We start from the raw sequence: 20,316 nt of genomic DNA, 5'->3' as shown, positions 1-20,316 counted from the left end.
GCTGGTTCACCTCTTTTCACTCTCCATGCGTTTATACACCACTATGCATTTAACCGTTATTTATTATTAATCTCTGTCTTTCTTCCACAGTGTCTGCCACCCCCCTCCGGTTCTCCCAGAGGTTTCTTCCTGTTAAAAGGGAACTTTTCCTTCCCACTGTCGCCAAGTGCTTGCTCATAGAAGGTCATGTGATTGTTGGGGTTTTCTCTGTTTAATTACTGGGCCTTTACTTTACACTATATATCGCACCTTAAGGTGACTGTCATTTTGATATAGCGCTATATAAAACTAATTAAATAGAACTGAGTTGAATTGAAAATAATGGTAAAATGAATATATATGTTGCATTATAATGGAAAGAGTTTAGAAGATCAAATTTCAAATCAAATACGCAATTGTATCCCAGTGCCATTTTTTTTTTGTAAACATGAAAATATCTTTGCAGACCTATTTTATATGTATTGGCTCTGATTTTGAGTTGCTGGAAGTAGATCACTGGAACGTGCAGACACGAACAAATATTCAAAAGTAGGTTACAGTCAAGTCAAGCGAAAGGAAACCGTTTATCTTTGAACAGTAGATGTAGGCAGATTAAAAACAATGTGTAAATTTGCCTGTAGGACATTCCAAGACTGGTGATTTTTGTTTGCTATTGCCCATAAATTCCATGGGAAAACGGCAGCAACGTGTCTCTGTATTTTCCTCTGAACGCTGAATCTCAATGTTTTTACTGACTATTAAGTAAATATTTAAACAAGAAATGCCTCGAGTGACCTGCATATTTATGTAAATGGTGCGTTGCTTGGAGCCCTTGCAACACCTTAAATCCTTGACAAGTTTATCACACAACTATGTGACACTGTGTAGCATTTATCTACACACTGCACACTCAAATGAGTGCAATCCAGTCTTACTATAGTGTTAAAAATCTGAATGTATGAAAATAAACTTAAATATAATAATAGCCGTAATCTTTCGCATCAGGTGTCTTGCTGTTCAATTTTTGCACATTGGTCTGAAATAGAGAAAATATTTACACTCTTGATGAACTAATAACAGCCACGTTACACTTGACACTTTCGTTGCTGTTAGGCTTTATGTTGGAGCTTAGAGCAGAAAGACGTGGAGACAGCGCCCCCATATGGTCATAATCCTGATGTACTTGTTATTGTTCGCCACGAAACCGTCACGTGATTTCATTCGCCTGACGACTTCACCAGCAAACTCGTCTAACCCTGCGTTATATTTCTATAAAAGCAGAAGAATGTTATTCACCACTTTTGAGTTTAGGCTTGTAATCAGTGTGAATTTGATATATAGTGAGTAAATTTAGGTCAAAGGAACAAACATTTTACATGATATGATGATAAGAAAAATATACAGAGCAGAGTAATGTGTAAAGAACAGAAAGATTTAAAAAATCTATGTGCTTTGACTATATGTAATATAGTTCCTAGAAAAGCAAGGCCCCTTATTGCCCAACTGCCCTGTTAAATCAATTGTCTGACAACAACCTTAAATACAAAGTTTGCATAAAGACACTACAAAGACTAGATACTAGAATTACAATTTCCATATGTAAATAGTCTTTTCCTGTATAAACAGGGCATTTTGTTATTTTATATCAACCAATCACACCCTGCTTTTTTCCCCTTCCTGATCTTTCTGAATAACCTACATGAACTAAAAATAATCTCACTATACTCACATTTTGAAGCAGACAACCTATGTTAAGATAAAATAAATAAATAAATAATGGCTTAAAATTGGTCCGTTATAGAGGGTTAAGGTAGAACCCAAAGGTTTGTGTATAATAAACAACTGAGAATTAAACAGTCTTGGAAGCTTATATTTAAAAAGTATGATAAGTCATGCTTTAATACAAAAATATTCCAAATACTGTACACTTGTTCTGAACATGTGCAAAATGTCAAAAAATATTTACAATTCCAGTAAACAGAATAAAAACCAAGAATAAAAAAAAAACGTATAACGACCAATTGATCGGACTGAGTTTGAACCTAGAAAAATGGAAACGTTCTCTTAGAGATATTAAGCCCAAACTGAAGAAACAACACAGACAACATCAAAGTGACAGGAATGCAACAATGACAATGTTATTTACACGCGCAAGTATAAGATACAAAAGACCCACCAGGCTGGATCCATGCACACAAATTAAAATGTAAAGTACTTGATTGAAATGTAAGATTGATGGATTCAAATGTTAGTAGAGTTCCAAGTAAACAGGTTTCTGTGTAAATGGACATAGTGGTTATAACCACACGCTCAAAGATACAACGGTTGATTCTAAGGTCCTCAAAAGAATTTGTAAAATTTAAAAAACAAAACCATATCCCACACGCACTTTTCCAGTTTTCTCCCAGTAAGAAATGCACTGGTCTCAAACTTGAGTTCATGGTTATAACATGAGTCTGCTCCTCCACATCAAGTCTTCTTTGTCCCTTTCACCCTCTATCAGAAGACTCTTTCACAGGCACGGTAATTTCTCAGACCAGGAGCAACAAGAGTTCTGTTTTTAAATCACAAAGTCTTGCTTTTACAGAGATGTCGGCCTTTTTTTCATTTAATTTGCAGGAGCTTCATCTTGTTTCCTAAAAGCAGAAGAGGAACAATTAAGTGATGAACACTAACCTTTTAAAATGAACATTTAATGGAGTGACACTTACCCAGTCCTTTAAGAAATTTGTTCACACCACTTGGCTCAGGCTCAGGGCATGAATCCAGATACTCAGCCACTCTGGTTTCAAAGAGACCTGTGGGAAAAATGGAAAGACAGTAGCAGAAAAAAAGGATTAGACAGTCTTCATATGCTACAGCTCATTACGCACAGACCAGATGTAAAAAAATGTGGAAACAGTAGAAAAGTGCATTATTCCCATCACACTGATAAAGATCTACATACTCATGGTCTCTTTTACATGCAGGATCAAAGTTTGTCTCACCTTATTTTTCACTTAGACCGTATCAAACGTGCGTATGCACTGTTTGAATTTATGTGTGTGGTCTGCACATCTTTATAAATAGCATTGAGTGGGAAAAGGCTCATGCATACTTTTTGTCCGTTTATACGCCCAGCCCCTAGTGCTTGCATGCAGGGAAAATTGTTTTCACTCAGTTTTAGGCTCGCTTGTTGTGACTCATTTAATTTAATGCATATGTCTGCTTTAATATGATTCAACACTGCTATTTATCCATTTACCGGTTATGTGGAAACATCTGACTTGTTTATTTCAACTTTTATGCAACATCTTGCAGGATGATGCTTTATATTCTTCACATTCATCTGTCCCACCAAGATGTACAACGCTGGCTACGTTTCACTGTGAAGCTGGATGAATTCTAAATTTCTGTTTTGCTTTTGTATTTTGCTGTTTATTGGCACAGCTCTGCAGTTATTATGTTAAAAGGTAAAGTCAGCCTCTGAAGCAATGAAATCTAAATCGAGCACAGTTCCAGCTGGCATGAGTGTCTCCCGCTGCCTCATGATTTAGTTTTACCTATTTTTTTCAGAACTCTAACAGTGCCTGGAAACAAAATATTCCCAAACAGAAAAAAACATAACATCTAAAAAAATGACCTCTTCCTCCTCCCTTGCGCAGCTCCTTGTCCTGAATGAAACCGGCAAACATCTGAGTGTCCATGAAGAGCTGCAGGAACTGCCGGACTCCCCGAGAGGGATGAGATTTGCGGAAACTGTCCCGCTGGAGCTCCTTGTTGCCATTGGGGGACTCAACCATGTGGAGAGGATAGTGTCCCACTAGCTCCACGAACAATCGCACAAACGCCTCCGACATCAAGGAGCTCAAATCAGTTTGCTGGTCTGAATGATTAAATAAGGAAAATGTTAGCACAGCAGTAAGGTTAGTACTTAACGAAATGCTAAAAGCCTATGATTACATGAAAAAAAAGAACAACAACAAGGGGGTCATCAACACAGATCTGGTTATAGATTTGTAATCACACAACTGAAACTAATGAGCAGAAAACAGAATGTGCATTGATCTGCAGTAGTTTTGCCCTGCTGTGCTGCTGACATTTGCAGCTCATTTCTGCACAGCCAGATTTAGCTGGCTGAACAAAAGGACACGCTGATAGTGTTATGATGAAAACTGATGCCAGCAAATATTCTTCTCATCGTCACTTTAAAAATGGAACTTCATCTTGTGATAGCGAGACTGTTTTGTAGATAAATCTTGTGTTCTTCACGTCTGTTCCACCAACCTCCACACGCGTTTCCATTTTCTTCTCTCAGAATATCTTCCCTCTCCTCCAGGATCTGCTGCAACGCCGCCTGGAGTTTACTGGGCAGAATGCAGTCCTCATCGCCCAGCTGACACACATCACAAGGAGGGTCAACAGCAGTCACAAGATGCAGTTTCTAAGCACGCATTTAATCCGTCATATTGTCTCATAGTTAATATCTATAGTAGCCTCAATATAAAAACATCAAATGTCACTCGTGTTTTCAATTTTTGCTGTGACAAACTAAATAATTATATTTGGTGCTTTGATCACATTGTTTTTTATACACTAGATTTAAAACCCAAGACCCAGTGTTAAACTTTAAAGGCGCTCTGTACTGAGAAATGTAGCCATTTTCTGTTTAATGTGCAAGAATGCAACAGGCCAAAGGAGCAGAATGCCTCCAGCCCACACTGTGTAAGTCAAAGATTTTTTAGCCCTTTATTCATAAATTCAAACTGAATGGAGGGATGTTTCTAGAATGACTCATTATGTGTATACTAATATAATGAGCACAGCCACACAAAAGTCTATCAGTGACTGAAAAGACTTACTGTTAACTGACAAAATTGCAGCACTGAATCAGCCTTAATGTTTTGATTGTGACAGGACTATGTTCTGGGCTTACATCCCATATAATTTGTCACTCTCAAAATATTCAGCATGCCACCGAGGGACAAGTGTAGGCAAAGCCATCTTTCTGACTGAGACCACACCTATCATTCCCATTATACATTGTGTGTACACACCTGAATGACAAACTTGTTTGCACACAGATCCACTATGAGCACCTGGGAAGAGAGCAAGAAGAAGAATTGACAGTTACTAACTGTAAGACTTGACAATTGTGTAATAAAAGTTAAATAAAGGTCCAGTGAGTCTGAGTTACAGTGTGCTGCTGCACAGTGGAAGCAACAGCATGCGTGGAGTGAATATACAGCCAATAAACCATTACACAGGCAGGACTGTCTTTTTAAACCTCTAATTATTTCAAAATTATTTTTACAGACCTCTTCAATGGGAAGCTCCAGCACCTGTGGCAGGCAGGGTGCCAGCACCCCAATGAGGAATGGGGTGGGGGAACAGCTGATGTCCAGCATGCTGGCTGGTAACACGGGCACGAAGGTGTGCTGCCAAGTAAACGGGTAGAGCAGCGCCAAGGCTGCGTGGCCACAGCGTGACAGCACACTGCAGTGAAGAGATTAGATGAGAGATGAGGTTTAACAAAACACTATTCATGCAGTTCCCACACAGATCACATGACACTGAGATATCAATCATGACTCCCTAAAGATAGAGGATGGCCACATGTATTATTTTTCCACCAAACATTCACAATAAACTGTAAGAGCTTTCAGCAAAACACCGTAAGTATCAAAGGATTCTCTCAAAACGCAACTGATCTATGTTAATCCTCTTAGTTCAGCAGTCACTGCTACTCCTGCTGACACTCCTTGTCCCTTTACAGAAAGTTGCATGCGTGCTGTGAAAATCCTCCTCCGCTTTCACCTGGTTGCTCAACTTCTACAGCTAACATTTTCTCATCATGGTTTTGCCAAAGAGCCTTTTTTTTTTTCAAAGCATGGCTGTTCTGTAGCCACACTAAGATATTCAACCTTTAAAAGGTGAATCGCTAATTTCCCCCCACATTTTCAGCTGATCTTAGCAAAAAGCCAAATTTCAAATAAAGCTACTTGGAAAAAAAATTAAAAAAATTTCTCATGGACATTTACTTACCATCTACATTTAATAACTTTCTAATTACCATCAGTCACTTTTAGAGCACTTAACAGAGCAGTAATTGCTTGCCATGCTATTAGAAACTTTTAATTAGTAATTTAGTCTATGTGATCTTTTGATTTTTCTTAATTGATTTTAGACTGTGTCACTTTCTCTAATGTGGCAGTCTCTATTTTTTAAGCTCAGTGTAACAAGCAGCTCACAGATGTTTACTTAAATGATGTAAAACACAGTTAATTTCACCATGTGCAATGTGTTATTTATACCCAGTGTTAGCATTTCTATATTACTATTTGGTTATTTAGCCAGAGTAAAGTTGAGTTATGGTAACTGGATCAGAGAAACACATTGGTGCAGCATTGCTCGGGTATTGGTATATAACTCTGCATTAAGGTTGTACACATACCAGTCATATGCTTGAAGTTCCAGGCCTGATTAGTTTCGAGTTTGTCTCTTTTGCTCCCTAATATCCCACTCTGCTCTCTAAATGTAGCATCTGAGCATTCTTTGTCTTTCCTCACAATTGAGCAGCTCAAAATTGTATTCAGTGTGACTTGTTTTGAGCAGTTTTGTGTATGTAGCAATTTTTAGTTATCCTACAAGGATACAAATGATGTTAAAAGGAGCCTCCACGTCAGCCTGAGCACAGTGAGATTGATCACACTAGTCAAACAAACTAGAGTGGATCATGCATGATCCGGGCAGCATATGAACTACTTGGTCTGAACAAAGGCCAAACCAATGTTGGACAGAAATCTGTGTTACATCCTGTATCACCTAATGTTCTCACAACTTTTGAAACAGGCGCTCAGCTTTAACAGGAACTGTTAGAAGTTTGACGTAACAATGCAAACTTACAAAGGCATATATCATGGTGGAGCGAATTACCCACTATATTGCTATATTATAGCCATCAATGCCTGACTGGTCCTGCTGTGAGATGCATGCTACTACATCATACCTGAGTTTGTCAGCGACAAAGATGACCCTCCTCTCGAGCAGAAGGGAGGCGAAAACCTGCAGGAGTTTTGCGACACTGAGACATTCCAGCAGACTGTCAAAGTCCACATGCTCCAGTCTGGAGTCCACAGGTCGGCATAAAGTCAGTTCCTTGCAAAGCAATGAGAGCACACTCAGTCAGGCTAAATATAACTTGTAGTTGTTGACGGTGTGTCTGAATGGCTGAAGCGTTTATGCAAAACTAAGCCTTTTAGGATGCTGGATATCCATGTTCATGTTGTTCGATCTTTTAACTATCTGCCAGATCACCGGAGACTTATGAATGATTAGAGCCAGGGGTTTTGTTCTGTTCTAGCCACATGTCGAATAAACACAATTCCAGAAACTAGAGGTTGTTTTTCTTTTTTTAAAGAATGAAATCTGATACGTGCATTTCAGCCTTGTTATTCCTCCGATACAAGTTTTTCCATGTGGGTATGCCAAACAAAAACATAAAAAGCACCTGGGGAGATAAGTGTGTTTTTTGTCCTGACTCTCTCCCCTCATCCCCAACTGGTCAGGGCAGATGGCCGCCCCTCCCTGAGCCACGTTCTGCTTGAGGTTTCTTCCTGTTAAAAGGGAGTTTTTATTCTTCCCACTGTTTCCAAGTGCTTGCTCACAGGGGGTAATATGATTATTGGGGGTTTTTCTCCATTATTGTAGGATCTTCACCTTGAGCACATTGAGGCAACTGTTGTGATTTTGCTATATAAGTAAAACGGTGTTGAAATGAACTGAATATGATGCTGAGCTCTTGAATTTTAAGAGGTCAATGGTCAAATGATAGATGGGGACTTTAGATATAAGTTTTAAATCTAGGACTTCCAAATGTAAGGCTTTGACTTTGCCACACTTCCTGAGTTTTACTGAAAAGGATCATTACTTTGCATATTTTGACTCTGTAAAACAGAAGTGATCAAACAGTTTGCTGTCAGTGTTTAAAAACACACATAGATGTTCCAGCATGGCTGAGCCCTATTGTTTTCACAAATACCCTAAAATTTTGAGTCATTCTGAGTTTGCAGAAGGGAGTGGCTAGAAGGAACAAAACTACTAATTAACATTTCCTCTTTTGGTTTCAGGCTTACCTCACTCCCAGCGCCTGGGAGGAAGCTCTTAACGGTAACTGTGCGTCCAGGGGCTGGAAAAGGAGCTTCCATCACAGTACGCATAAAAGGGTACACGAGAGCCGGAGATATTTCTCTGCGCCTCTCCACCTCTTCCAGAATCTGGTCAGACAAAGCCAGATGAATCATTTTAACTCTGGAAGAAACTACTTTTGAATAAAGTCTTGACAATAAAACAGAAGCCAGATATAGCTTTGCATGCAGATGGGGTTTTCCTTCAGAGCACACTGCTGGTTGTTAATTTCCCTCAGGCCAGCTGAAGGATGGATGAGACACAGTTACATGCATACGATTTCCTTTTGGGAAAGAACCCCACACCCAATGACTCCTCAGGATTATCTTCTAGTGCACCCTTATCCTATCTTTAAACATGCAGTTTTAAGGCAGCGGGTTTCACAATCTTCAGGGGATTAGCACTAAACTTTAGTCGATCCAGCTCTTTTCATCTCGCAGTAAAAAGTTCTATCAGCAGAAATATGTGTGCACATGCGTTGTGTCTTTACCTTTGCAAAAAGATTGAAACAGCCCAGCTTGCTGACAATACAGTGCACCTCAGGAAGTCTCTTCCCCTTTCCACTGGGCTTAAAGAGACAGTTTCAAATGTTAAAAAGGAAGAAACAGGGATGTCATTACAACACCAGTAAACACAGCATATCTCTCTCACTCTCTAAAAAGGCAGGAGTAGAAAATCCTAAAAGTCATAAAGTCTCTATCCATGTTTTTCATAGTGGCAATCAGTTTTTTCCCCATGTCCTCTTCATTAGATGTAACATCCAATGTTGAAACTATAAAAAAAACTGAAAAATCCGCAAAAAACTGTGCTTGGACAATAAAATTTAAGTAGAATATCAATGACATAAAGCTCATCTGGATCAGGATCCATCACAGTCCACAGAATATAGGCCATAAAAATGACAAAAGCAAGCTGGAGCATAATTTGGGTGCAGACCCATGAAGTGATCACTTGGTGTAACTTGGATTAAATCCTATTGAGATTCTTTGTAATCGTGACTGGACCGTTTTGTTGTTATGAAAAGCAGTCATATGAAGCTATTCTCTAACTGCAAATTGAAGATTTCTAAGTGCAGGAAAGCCGGGCGCCACAAGTAATCTGAGCATGAGTTTTATGCTTTGGGGATTTACAGCAGACACTTTGCAATGGTTTCCGCCATGTTACAAACACAATTACTGGATTAATCAAGAAAATAACCTGCAGGTTAATGAAGTGAAATTGAAATAGATGTTAATGACACAGTATCTGAAGCAGCGTCTGGAGAAACAGCAAACTGAAAAGGGCCCTCTAAGTTGTGCGAGTTGAGGAAAACAAAATATAAAACTCTCCACATTAGATGTGGCCTAGATCTGTCTGTACTACCCAACAACAAAGTTTAACGCAGACATCTTAACAAGACAACCGCAATAGCAGTAAAAAAAAAAAAAAAAAAAAAAGCAAAAGAAAAGCACAACACTTGTCATAATTTCAACATACAAAACTGAACCCTTCTCAGGCTAAGGAAAAGGGAACATGATGAAATTCTTCTTGCTCTCTGTCATTAATACAGAAGTGGTTTATGGTCTGTGACTCACATCTCCTAAGAGATGTTGAGTAAGCACAGGGCAGGCTGCCATATCATGACACACACACACACACACACACACACACACACGAACATTTGAGTCAGTGATTAAAACACAAATGAAAACACATAAATACTCACCAGGATCTTACGGCAGTAACAAAACCAGCGGCTGCCATCTTCTCCAGTCAGGACAAAGGAAAACGTCTCGCTGTCAACGCAAACACAGATAATGCTATTTATCCGAGGTAATTTAACCATGATGCTCCTTGTATAAAAATTGGTGGGGAAAAGAGCTGGCTTGATATGAATGATTTCATTATGGAATCATTTCAATATAATTAATTAAACAGGAAAAACACTACACTAAATAAAGACAGACAGAACAGAAAAGATGTACATGTACATATTTGTCGTCCGGTAGTTTGTATTGGCACAGATACATATTTTAGAGGCAGGAAGGGAGTGCAAGTTCTGAGCATAACCCTCATTACAACAATGAACCGCACATAGACAAAATGCATACCCAATTCCCCTTAGCACTCCGATTTAATTAGATCAGACAAAACTTTAATCATCCCTGTGGGGAATTTAAGTGATTGCAACAGTGATTTATGGGTTACAACTAATAGCTGGAGAAATTAATAGAAAAAGAGGAAATGGGGTAATAAACATGGCATAAATAAGAACGCTGAACAATACAAAGTCAACAAAAGGACTCCACCACAAAGAAAATGAAAGGAAGATGAAGAAATAATACAGTCTCATGTTACCATTACATCACTGGCTTAGCTTTGCTGTGACGCAGCATACATCAGGCATGGTGTTAAAACATTGTTGTTGTGTTTAAGCTGACCTAGGCATCTGTGCAGAAGGTTTCCAGTCCTGAGAATCAGGGAAGCAGAACCTTGGGATCACCTTCAGCTGATCCTCAGCTTCTTTGGAAAGCCGGGACGACTTCTCAAACTGAAAGAGGAAAAACTCCAGGCTAGTACAGGCCAGTCGATTTCCAGAGATCCAATAAGATTATTTAATTGTGTCATCATTTAAAAAAAAAAAAAAATAATAATAATAAAAAATAAAAAAATCAACAAACATGCATAGCCTCAAGTATGTGGTCGAATGCACCTAAAGAGATCATTTCTTTCATATTTCAGGGAGAAAATGCAAATATATACCCAAATCTGGAAAAACACATCAAAAGAGTCCTTCTAAGAAGCCTTATATCAGCCTGGGAAATTCCCTGTATACAAATTCTCAAAAGGATTTTTTGTTATGTACAATGAGAATCCCTTAATATCACCAAACAAGATTACAATTTAGCCGTGAAATTGTCACAAATGACATCAATTCATGCAATATGAACAAAGCAGAGTTGTGCAGACTGCTAACCATTTTGGGGAACTGTTGTGTAATTTCAGGGGAGTAGGTGTTTTCTTGGGAGCTTTTTCTTAGTGACACCACCACAAAGATCTGGAAAAGCTGCTGCTGCTGCATCTGGATCAGGTCTCTCTCCAGGGTGCGGTAGCCTGGCCGACGTTTCAATGTAGACTGGATGTAAACTGATCTCCTGGAGCCTGTTCGACACCACACAGTGACACAATACAGTCATGTTTATCCTGGGAAAAATCCCAGCCAGCACAGAGAAGCAATAAAAGGTCTTCTTAATGTCTATATAATGTAAAACTGTAGCTATAACACTGACTACTTTAAGGTTGCTCAATGATGACCTATCATGCTAATTTCTAACTCTGCTTTTTATTCTTCGACTCTACTGCAGCTTTGCATGATTCACACTAAATAAAGAATCCTTTTTATCTTACCATGAGCCTTGGTTCAACTTCTTATTTCATTCACTATCTGAAACAAGCTGTTTTAGATCCATCTTTCTAATGAATGACTTATCCTTTAAATGTTAGTTGAGCTCCTTATGATGTTTTTATCTTCTCCTTTTACCGTAGCACTGGATTTATACTTTCATTTTTAGGAACTAATACTATTTACTCCATATAAAGTTATCTACCTGTAAACTTTACCCAGAATTAGCATAAAGTGACAGATTCTGTGTGTTCGTTATACCTTTGGTGCCGTCCTCAGGGTCGCTCTCAGTCCCGCTGGTCTCCTCTGCTTATATAAATTGGAGGAGGAGGGATAGATTAGTGAGAAGCAGAGGAATGGGGAAAACTTGACAGGCCATAATCAGATGCAGACAGCAAGTCTTTGTTTCATAATTTCATTTCATTGCCGACTGCGACTGCCCTTATGTGTATCATCAAAAGATGGGTATTTCCACCAAGAGGCTCAACTTAATCTTGATGTGTTGATGTGGGTGACATGTGGATCTGCGACTATGTGTTTGTGTCTCACCTCGCACGGTGACTCCTTGGTTCTTCACTCTCTTCCTCCCTCGCTTGTCATCAAAGATAGTCTCGATTTTGTTGACATACTATGTAGTAGAAGCACAGGTGCTTGTCAGCCCCATAATTTTAGAGCCATTGCAGAATCCTGATTACAGGGAATTATGATATACAGCCACTAACAGCTACTAAGTACATAATTATATTACAGATTTTCAGCATTTTTTTCTTCTTTTTTTAAAACCCATACCCTTGTTGTTCTTCCTAAAAGAACATAGTTGAACAGTTGATAGTGAAAACACATGCAGGAAGCTTAAACTTTGTTTTTAAAAGAAGCGCTGCCAGTTGAGGAAACAAACTCGTATGGCAATGACGAGTAACATGCCTAACTAACAATAACAGCACTGTTTTGAAACAGAACAATACATAATAACTGTGTTATTGTCAAGATTTAAAAGTGTATTTTTAATATATTCAAAGAGTTCCCTAAAGCGGTTTGTCTAAAATATTTAAGAATACTCAACTCACTCAATATTTGATTATTACTGCAGTTTCAGATATTCATTTTACACTATTTAAAAGTTACACAATGGTCTCTTCCTAAAAGCCATCGAAAAATCAACATGACGGACTTTTTCAAACTAGCTCAAACTCACGGTACTTGGGTCACATTGGGTTTTTTAGGCCTACAAATATATTTAAAGAAACGCTTTTTTCCCCCTTTACCTTGTCAGTAAAGTCTGTCCCTGTCCAAAACCTTGCCACAGCCATGGGTTAGATGTCCGTATTTCTCTTCTGTCTGAATTTACACAAAGTGTTTACACATACTGCTCCAACACTATCTATTACTTTCAGCATCAGCTTCTTCCTGTTCAACAAGTAACCGCCTCCTTTTCTGTTCTACGTAAAACATGAATCATCATTCACTGCCACTCTGTCAGTCATAGGTCACATGCAAATGGGCACCAAAAATGCTGTCAGCCAGCCATAGTATGAAATTCAATTGTATGTGCAAATGTACCTGGGGCATCCTGTGTATTTTTTGAGTGCTTCCACGCCGTGGTGCAGCTGGTTTGGGAGTGTCTGCAATGGTTGAAGATTTGGACATAGCTTGGAACACCTTCCTGTCCACTTTACTAGCATAGCTGTTCAACGTTTGGGGTTTAGAAGGCAACTGGAACAAAAGAAGTGCCAAGTTAATGCTCAGTTTCAGATAATTACTTGGTATCAAACTACAATAATTCCTTCTTCCTTTGTTTCTCAGGTTGACACATTTGTTACATTGATGCATAACTAATAAAAATACTCCTGTACTATTAAAGCAGGACATACATGGAATATTATCCATTACCTTTGGGAGAGGCCTTGCAATAGGGATACACATTGGAGATAGCTTGACATCCTCATAGGGGTTATCTCTGGTCACATCACCTGAGGGTAAGGTAGAGTGATGGGAAGGATTAGACAGCATGCCTGGACGTCTTCAAGACATAGAAGCAACTGAGACAGCCTAAATTCACTGAAACTACAACAAATTGTTTAAAATGCATGGTAGCACCTATCTGCCAAGTGCTGTGAAATACTGAATTTGTGACATTGCAATGCAAAAGCCATTATTATACACTTGTATCAAACAGCTAGGCCACATTTACAGACGCCACATATTGTGAATAGGTGTTATGTCTGATCCCACTAGTCATGGCATGTTTTTCCATCGTGAACATAAGGAATAATTCCAGTAACTGTAGGAAATCTGTGGGCAATCAGGAAAAGGAAACATCATCAGATGAGCTGCCATACGACAATAAGCCAAATCCTAACTGAGAATACTGAAATTTACATCAACCCAGTGACAGGTACCCAGGAGTCTTTATGATTTCCTGTCTTTGTCTTTTGTGCTAACAGCCAGATAAATCAGAAGCTCTGGAAGTTCATTCAAAATCAGCTCCACATTGGGAGTAGGACTTACAGACGATGTCCTCGTAAATATTGTCATCAGAGTAGGCATGGTAAAGGGCATCATCTGCCCGAGGGCCTTGCTCTGCCGTCAGGCGTGATGCATCCTCATACTCAAAGGACTTCCTGTGACAGGGAGAGAAGTGATGGCAGTGAGAAAGGCTGTTGACCTAAAGATAATCATTATACTGTTCACTCTATTGTTGTATGTTTAGCCATTGCCCGACAACAAAATGCCTTGTTGATATGAAACCCAGCAAAACAAGGAGATAGCGCAGGGAGAGAGAGAATAATCATCATGGAAGGAAATGACTGAGCACATGATAGAGAAGTTGCAATATGGTAACAGTTTTTCTGTGTCACAGGCAGTACAGAAATATGGAAATGGCCAGTGTGGCTGAGTGCAGAAACTGCGATGTTACTAAAGTTCATGTGATAAAATACCTGGCCAGGTGCAGACACTTCATAATGTACAAGCATAAATGAAAGCTTCCTCTGAAGATGGTAAACAAGAAGCCCTGTGCTATCTGTGTGCAGACATGACAGGAAGACTCCGAATCGAGCTACTGGCATAAACTAAAAAGGTTGATTACACTGCCTACAATACATAACAACAACAATATTGCACAATTAGTAGTTTGTGAAACTCTGTTTTACAGTTTATGAAAAACAAAGGTCCATGCACATCCTGTCCTGTGCTCTGGCAGAGGGGAAACAGACTTTCTCTACCTACATGTGAAAAAAATAACCATTCAAACTTTTTAATCTATTGGACAAGCAAACTTTCGTCCTCTTTGAAAGGGTACCTAATGATGAAGGCACTGCAATCAATAACACCTACACCTACCTATATTTGTATCTTTATATTTCAACTATAGAGTAGGAAATATACCCCATTATTCATTATACTGTCAAATGTATGAAATTAGAATTAATGGATCCAGATTAGAAGCCAATAATTAGAACCTTTTTAAAAAACGACATATGGTCCAAGTATCAAGTTCTCTTTTATACTCAAGTATATTTTACCATTATACACTGTCTAAAAACCTCTTTAAAGTCTTCAAAATGCCCAAGTCTATTATTAATATTTTACACTGCATGTATTATAAACATCTGCCAGTTTTCTATGACTGGCCAATCCAGGAAATTCAGCCAGTAGAGCCTTTGATGCAATAAAAGGTCATCAGAAACAAAAATTCTATTACAGGATCTGCAGGTACAGCACCAGTCAAAAGTAAGCACATCCAAAGTGTTGACTGATATTGTAACCATTTCAAATGCTGGCGTCAAAGTGCGTACTTCTACTGTCAGAAGGACAGCACAGATTTCACCAGCTTCAGGTGGAATGGCCAAGTCAGATTTGAATAACACTGAAATATTGTGCACGCAGGATAACCCACACGCAACTTCAGGTATTTTACATGATAACAAATTGTCAGCAAGGTATATTAGTTTCTAGGGTCAAAGGGTGTACTTGCTTTATCTGCAGAGAAGTAAAATCTATCAATTATTTTTTTTTATATTTTGTTGAAACCATTGATCACTCTTTTTCTTTACCATCTTTGTCTGTATGTACCGTATTAAAAAGGATTAAATGTTTGCTTTTTATGTGTCAAAAGCAATGGTTTTCACAGGACTACAGATAATATAAGCATGTGACACAGTTTAGTCTTGTTTTACTTGGCCTTAAAAATAATGAAAGAGGGACTGTGTGTGTGCCCGATGAAGATGACCCTGGACCCATGGCTGCTCAGGAACTAGGCCATTTCTAGACAATAGACGACAATGCTGCCAGATATCATGTGACATCACACCAGGACCCCAGCCAGCAATCAGACTCTGACAGTACCCTCCCCACCCCAAAACTGCTCTAAATATACTGTAACTGTTCGGTAAACCTTTCTACTATGGTTCATATCAAAGAAAGTGCTGCAACAGTTCCATTCCACTTTACTTTTAACAAGTACTCTCTGATTATTTGTGCTTTTCTTTTTGTGCACTTACTGACCTGTTCTTTTTATGTCTTGAAAGTCCTTCACTCTTTCCAACTGGACACGGAGGAGGTGGGAAGTTGGGTGGTTGAGCTACCCTCCTGGTTCTCGTGTTGGAGTGATTGTTATGAGAGGACCCTCTGTCCCATTGTACCATGTACCCTGTGTTGTTACTGTTCTTGGTTCCCCGATACTGGAATGTCCGCTGAGGTTTGGGAGGGGGATTAGCTTCACCTGATGATCCTCTGCCTTTCTCCCAGAGCAGTCTGTTTCCCTCAAGCTTCCGCCAGAAACCCCGGGAAGTGTAGAAGTTACCAGCAGGCATGTTGTCTTCTGGATCATCAGTTGACAGAGGTAGAGGTTTAGAAACTACTTCAGCATCCAAGATACGACCCATTTTTTGGTCACCGTTGGCAGTAATGATTCGTTTATCTGTAGCCTCCACTTTGGGAGATGCAAGTATTTGCGTTGAAAATGTTTTATTTCCTGGCAACGTGGCTAATAATTCACTGGAACCACTACGCACCGGTTCTGACTTCCTGCCACCCACACTGTGTCCAGCCTGTGCTGGGGATTCCTGAAAATCAAATTCCGAGTTATTTCTTTTTGAGACGTCGGCTTTTGCATGAAGACCGCCTCTCCAGCTCTCGTTTGGACAACCATTGCCTAGGAGATCTCCAGACAGAGTCCGAGATACAGTCAGAGGATGTACTTTCACTCCAGTATCATGGCCATGCTGACTGCGACCTTCCCACTGGGAGATCTTCTCTTTGATGTTAATGACTTGCTTGTGAGAAGGTATCCTCAATGGTGGCCGTCCTTGCTTGGCTGTGGGAGCCTCATTCTGCAGCACAACCTCACCGACCCCACGTCTGGCCTGCTCCGCTCTTAGAGCCAGCATATTGTGTCAGCTCATCGCGAGTCCTCCATAGGTAAATGTATCAAGTATTTCCCCACAACAGACAGAATCTACTTATTGTTAATTATCCATAAACTGTCATCAAAATCAAAAGAGCCACAAAGTTTATTGTTGGTTCCGTTCTGTCTTCATGTCGTTGTGTGGTGGCAGAGGATCGTTTTCCTCTTGTCTCATTTTATAAAACAACCTAAAAAGAAGGTGACAGACTAAAATTACTCATCAGTACAATTAAATCACATCCAAAGAGCACAGTGCACACTGTAGGATCAGAGAAACACAAAACCCCAAGGGAAATCTTTCCTCTGAAACAGCATGCATCCAAAGGTGAAGGCAATGAAAGGGAGGTCAGCAAGAGCATACTCATGTGAATGCTGGTTTCTGAAAATAAACCTAGTAAAAAAAGAGAAAAAAAGTAAAGACAGTGACACATACACTACTATGTATGTGTGCAGTGACCCCCCCCCCAAAAAAAAAAACTTCTTCTAGGCCTAGGAGATTTCTGTGATGCCTTCTTCCTAGGCCTCCTTATAGCTGGTCAAATACAAAAACACCTCTAGTACAGCAAATCAAATGCACCTCATTTGAAAGGCTGTCTTCAAATGGTATGGGGGAAGACCGTCTATGCGATTTCATGAAGCGTTTGAGACACGGAAAAACACATGAATCTCATTTCTTGCATAAAGAGCCAACGACAATTGATGATGGGGAGCATTTTAACTCCACCTATCCACACGTGGTTGAGCTCTGGATTAGGCGTTCCTCATGTGGTTTAACTATTTATCAGACACAAAAAATAAAAAGATATAAGACAACATATTCTAAATAACTGAGGCCTTTACTATATGCACTTTAAACTAAAAATCACATGTTGTCAAACATGCACAGATTTGATGTCTGCGATTGTTTTGCAATGCACTCAGTCTGATTTATATCTCCTGACCCGGCATCAACATGGTTGCTGAAGGCTCTTGCTCCTGCTTCGCTGGAACCAAACTATTTGGACACGTCGCACATGAGGATCAAGAAGGGGAGACATGGTAAAATTCCACAGCATAGTTCATGATGACTATGAGCTGCATTCCTGCAGATGGAGAGGAGGAGGGTCAGTAAATAGATTCAGCTACAGACAGTCGGACAGTCACTCAGTCTTGCAAATGACGCCTTTGTGCGTTTGACCCAAATCAAACGTATGTTTGTAGTGGAATGCTGCTCCATCATAGCCAGACCATGCAATGACAATGCAGCTCCCGAACTGACCCACTTGCACTTATTCGTCTGTGTGCGGTATGTAGTACAGGAAGACATGAGTTGCGTTTCCTGAGCTGCAGGAAGAAGGATCAGCAGTGTCCATAATTATGGTGCAGAAAGATTTGCACCCAACCACTGGTTTGAGCTATGTTTAGATCATCTATATTCAAACATTGACTTGGAAATACAATAAATCCAGAAATATATCAGCCACTGGCCACTTACAGTAACACTGTGAAACATATCAAAATGGGAGCTTCCCTCTTTTCCATGGTATTCAGTTAAAATCAAATATTACTCCCGAAGCAGTGAACTGTACATTGTTGTGTAGCAAAGCCAGAGGGAAAGTCAAAATGAACATTTTAATAAGGCATTCAGCTTTACAGAGTGGCATCCCAACATTATTTTAGTGAAACTCACTGAGTCATCCATGTAGAAACTAGACAGGGGATACACAAAGCTTGGAGAACCCAGTCATCAGTTGGCAACTAAATTAAACCTAATTGCAGCTTCAAAACCGCCACAACACGCCCTGCAGAGACGTGTGGCATGACATGACATGTTGGAGGTGAGGTATTGTACAACTGTAGTTTATCACCAGCAGTGGCAGTCGGGAGTATAATAAAAGAAAAATGCAGGTTTGCTTTACGCCAACATAAAAGGACAGAGCAAGATAAAGTGCCTTAAAACGACTGATCCTTCAGCAGTCAGCGGGGCACAGAGGCATTCATTTCCACATCTCCAGAGAGGGAGTGACAGACAAACAGCTTTCATGAGGTGTTTTGTGTCAAGTTGTTGCTGCTAGCTGTGCCGAAACAGTCCAAATCCTATCATAAACACAGACTGAGGCAGATAAACAATCTAAACATCATTACTTCACAATACCACAGTGATAACACCTTGAGTGGCACATGAATATCGAAGAGGCTTTGTCTTGACAGTTATCAATTAACCAAGTTGATTTTCCTATATATTTGGCAAAACAGACAAATGATTTTCATAGAGCATTTTACAGCCTTAAAGGACAGAGACCTTTGGGAGCTCTGTGACCTGAATTGCCTCCATATTTTCTGTTATGAATAGTTACTATGTCCAGATAAACAGAGATAAACTGGAGATTAGCTGGAATGCATGCGGACTGAGTGAAAGGAAACTAGGCTCATGTTTTAAAAAAAAAAAAACAAACTGTAAAAATAAATAAATAATAAAAAATGTCACCCCGCCCTTGCAAAGAACTGAAACTTGGAAACTTAACGGACTCGTTATGGTGAAACCTGTTAAACCGCTGGAACAGCAATACAGGAATAACGTTTTAGTCACCAGTGAAATCGTACAGTGTAATAAACGAAAAGAAGAAAAATAATAAAAATAATTTACTGGATGCATGCCGAGTTGAAGAAAGGGACTTACTGAACCAGAAAAAGTACTGATACTTACATTAAAACGTGATAATAGCTATACATAATACTGTCAGATTAAACTTGCCATAGTTTCAGTGGCGTTTGGTGCTGACTTGTCACCATATGAAGAAAGCTCAAGGATTGGAGAAGTGTGGGAGAGCTACAAATTTTACGGCCAGCTATTAGCTAACGATATCACTGAATGCAGAAACAGAGCTCCTTGAACATTTCAGCTAGGGTTTTCTTAGAGAAAGTGATATATAAGCTGTGAAGTAAGTGTAAAGACACAAGACAAAGATGGGTAGATGTGATAGATTCCATACTACTTACCAAAGTATAAGCAGGAATCATGTTCTTTCCTCGTTTTCCCGACGATAAAATAAAAACCGCATATAAAATCCGAGTGCGCTCGGTCTCATCGTTCAATCTGGAAAGGTCTCAATAACGTTAAAAAAAATGCTACCGTTGTTCAAAAGAAGCAGCCTACAGACTGGTAAACTTAACTTATGAGCAAGAAAACTTTATGAGGTATAAAAACGTACCGCTTATACTAATATCTAAACACAGCATGAACAACAACCACAAAGAAAGTGGCCACAGAGGAGAGAAAAGCTGCTAAAGCAGAACACTCCTCGCCCTCCGTCTTTGGACAATTAGCGTCAAGTCAGCCTGAAAATGCGATTTCCGGTTGTAACTTTCAAAATATAAGAGCTAACAATTCACTGAGTGTCGT

The 20,316-nt window shown here is 39.5% G+C and overlaps 1 protein-coding gene across 2 annotated transcripts; it reads right to left on the bottom strand.

The window, feature by feature from the left end:
- Positions 1–1,875: 1,875 nt before the first annotated feature.
- dennd2c (DENN/MADD domain containing 2C) lies at positions 1,876–20,219 on the bottom strand. 2 transcript variants are annotated; one of them, XM_063464870.1, is made up of 19 exons: positions 19,914–20,219; positions 16,034–17,122; positions 14,036–14,148; positions 13,418–13,497; positions 13,088–13,240; positions 12,077–12,155; positions 11,789–11,836; positions 11,102–11,286; positions 10,566–10,675; positions 9,851–9,920; positions 8,636–8,713; positions 8,094–8,234; positions 6,968–7,116; positions 5,277–5,454; positions 5,016–5,057; positions 4,246–4,354; positions 3,602–3,844; positions 2,691–2,777; positions 1,876–2,615 (listed from the first exon to the last, which is right to left on the bottom strand). In XM_063464870.1, exons 2-19 carry the CDS (start codon positions 16,915–16,917, stop codon positions 2,584–2,586), a joined length of 2,781 nt encoding a protein of 926 aa, XP_063320940.1. In that variant the 5' UTR covers positions 16,918–17,122; positions 19,914–20,219; the 3' UTR covers positions 1,876–2,583. The 2 variants fall into 2 exon arrangements, with proteins under 2 accessions (XP_063320940.1, XP_063320941.1); XM_063464871.1 differs by having other exon boundaries at positions 11,789–11,833.
- Positions 20,220–20,316: the final 97 nt, after the last annotated feature.

This window comes from Pelmatolapia mariae, linkage group LG20 (assembly GCF_036321145.2).
Source record: "Pelmatolapia mariae isolate MD_Pm_ZW linkage group LG20, Pm_UMD_F_2, whole genome shotgun sequence".
In the NCBI taxonomy this organism is placed as follows: domain Eukaryota; kingdom Metazoa; phylum Chordata; class Actinopteri; order Cichliformes; family Cichlidae; genus Pelmatolapia; species Pelmatolapia mariae.
The sequence above is the reverse complement of the archived record's forward strand: the minus strand, read 5'-3'. Positions and strand labels throughout refer to the sequence as shown.

Coding starts and splice junctions, on each gene's coding strand:
- dennd2c (XM_063464870.1), bottom strand. CDS start 16,917: ATGCTGGCTCTAAGAGCGGAGCAGGCCAGACGTGGGGTCGGTGAGGTT. Junction 10,676..11,101: donor CACAACAGTTCCCCAAAATG/GTTAGCAGTCTG, acceptor TTCCTCTTTCAG/TTTGAGAAGTCGTCCCGGCT. Junction 7,117..8,093: donor TCCCAGGCGCTGGGAGTGAG/GTAAGCCTGAAA, acceptor TTGCTTTGCAAG/GAACTGACTTTATGCCGACC.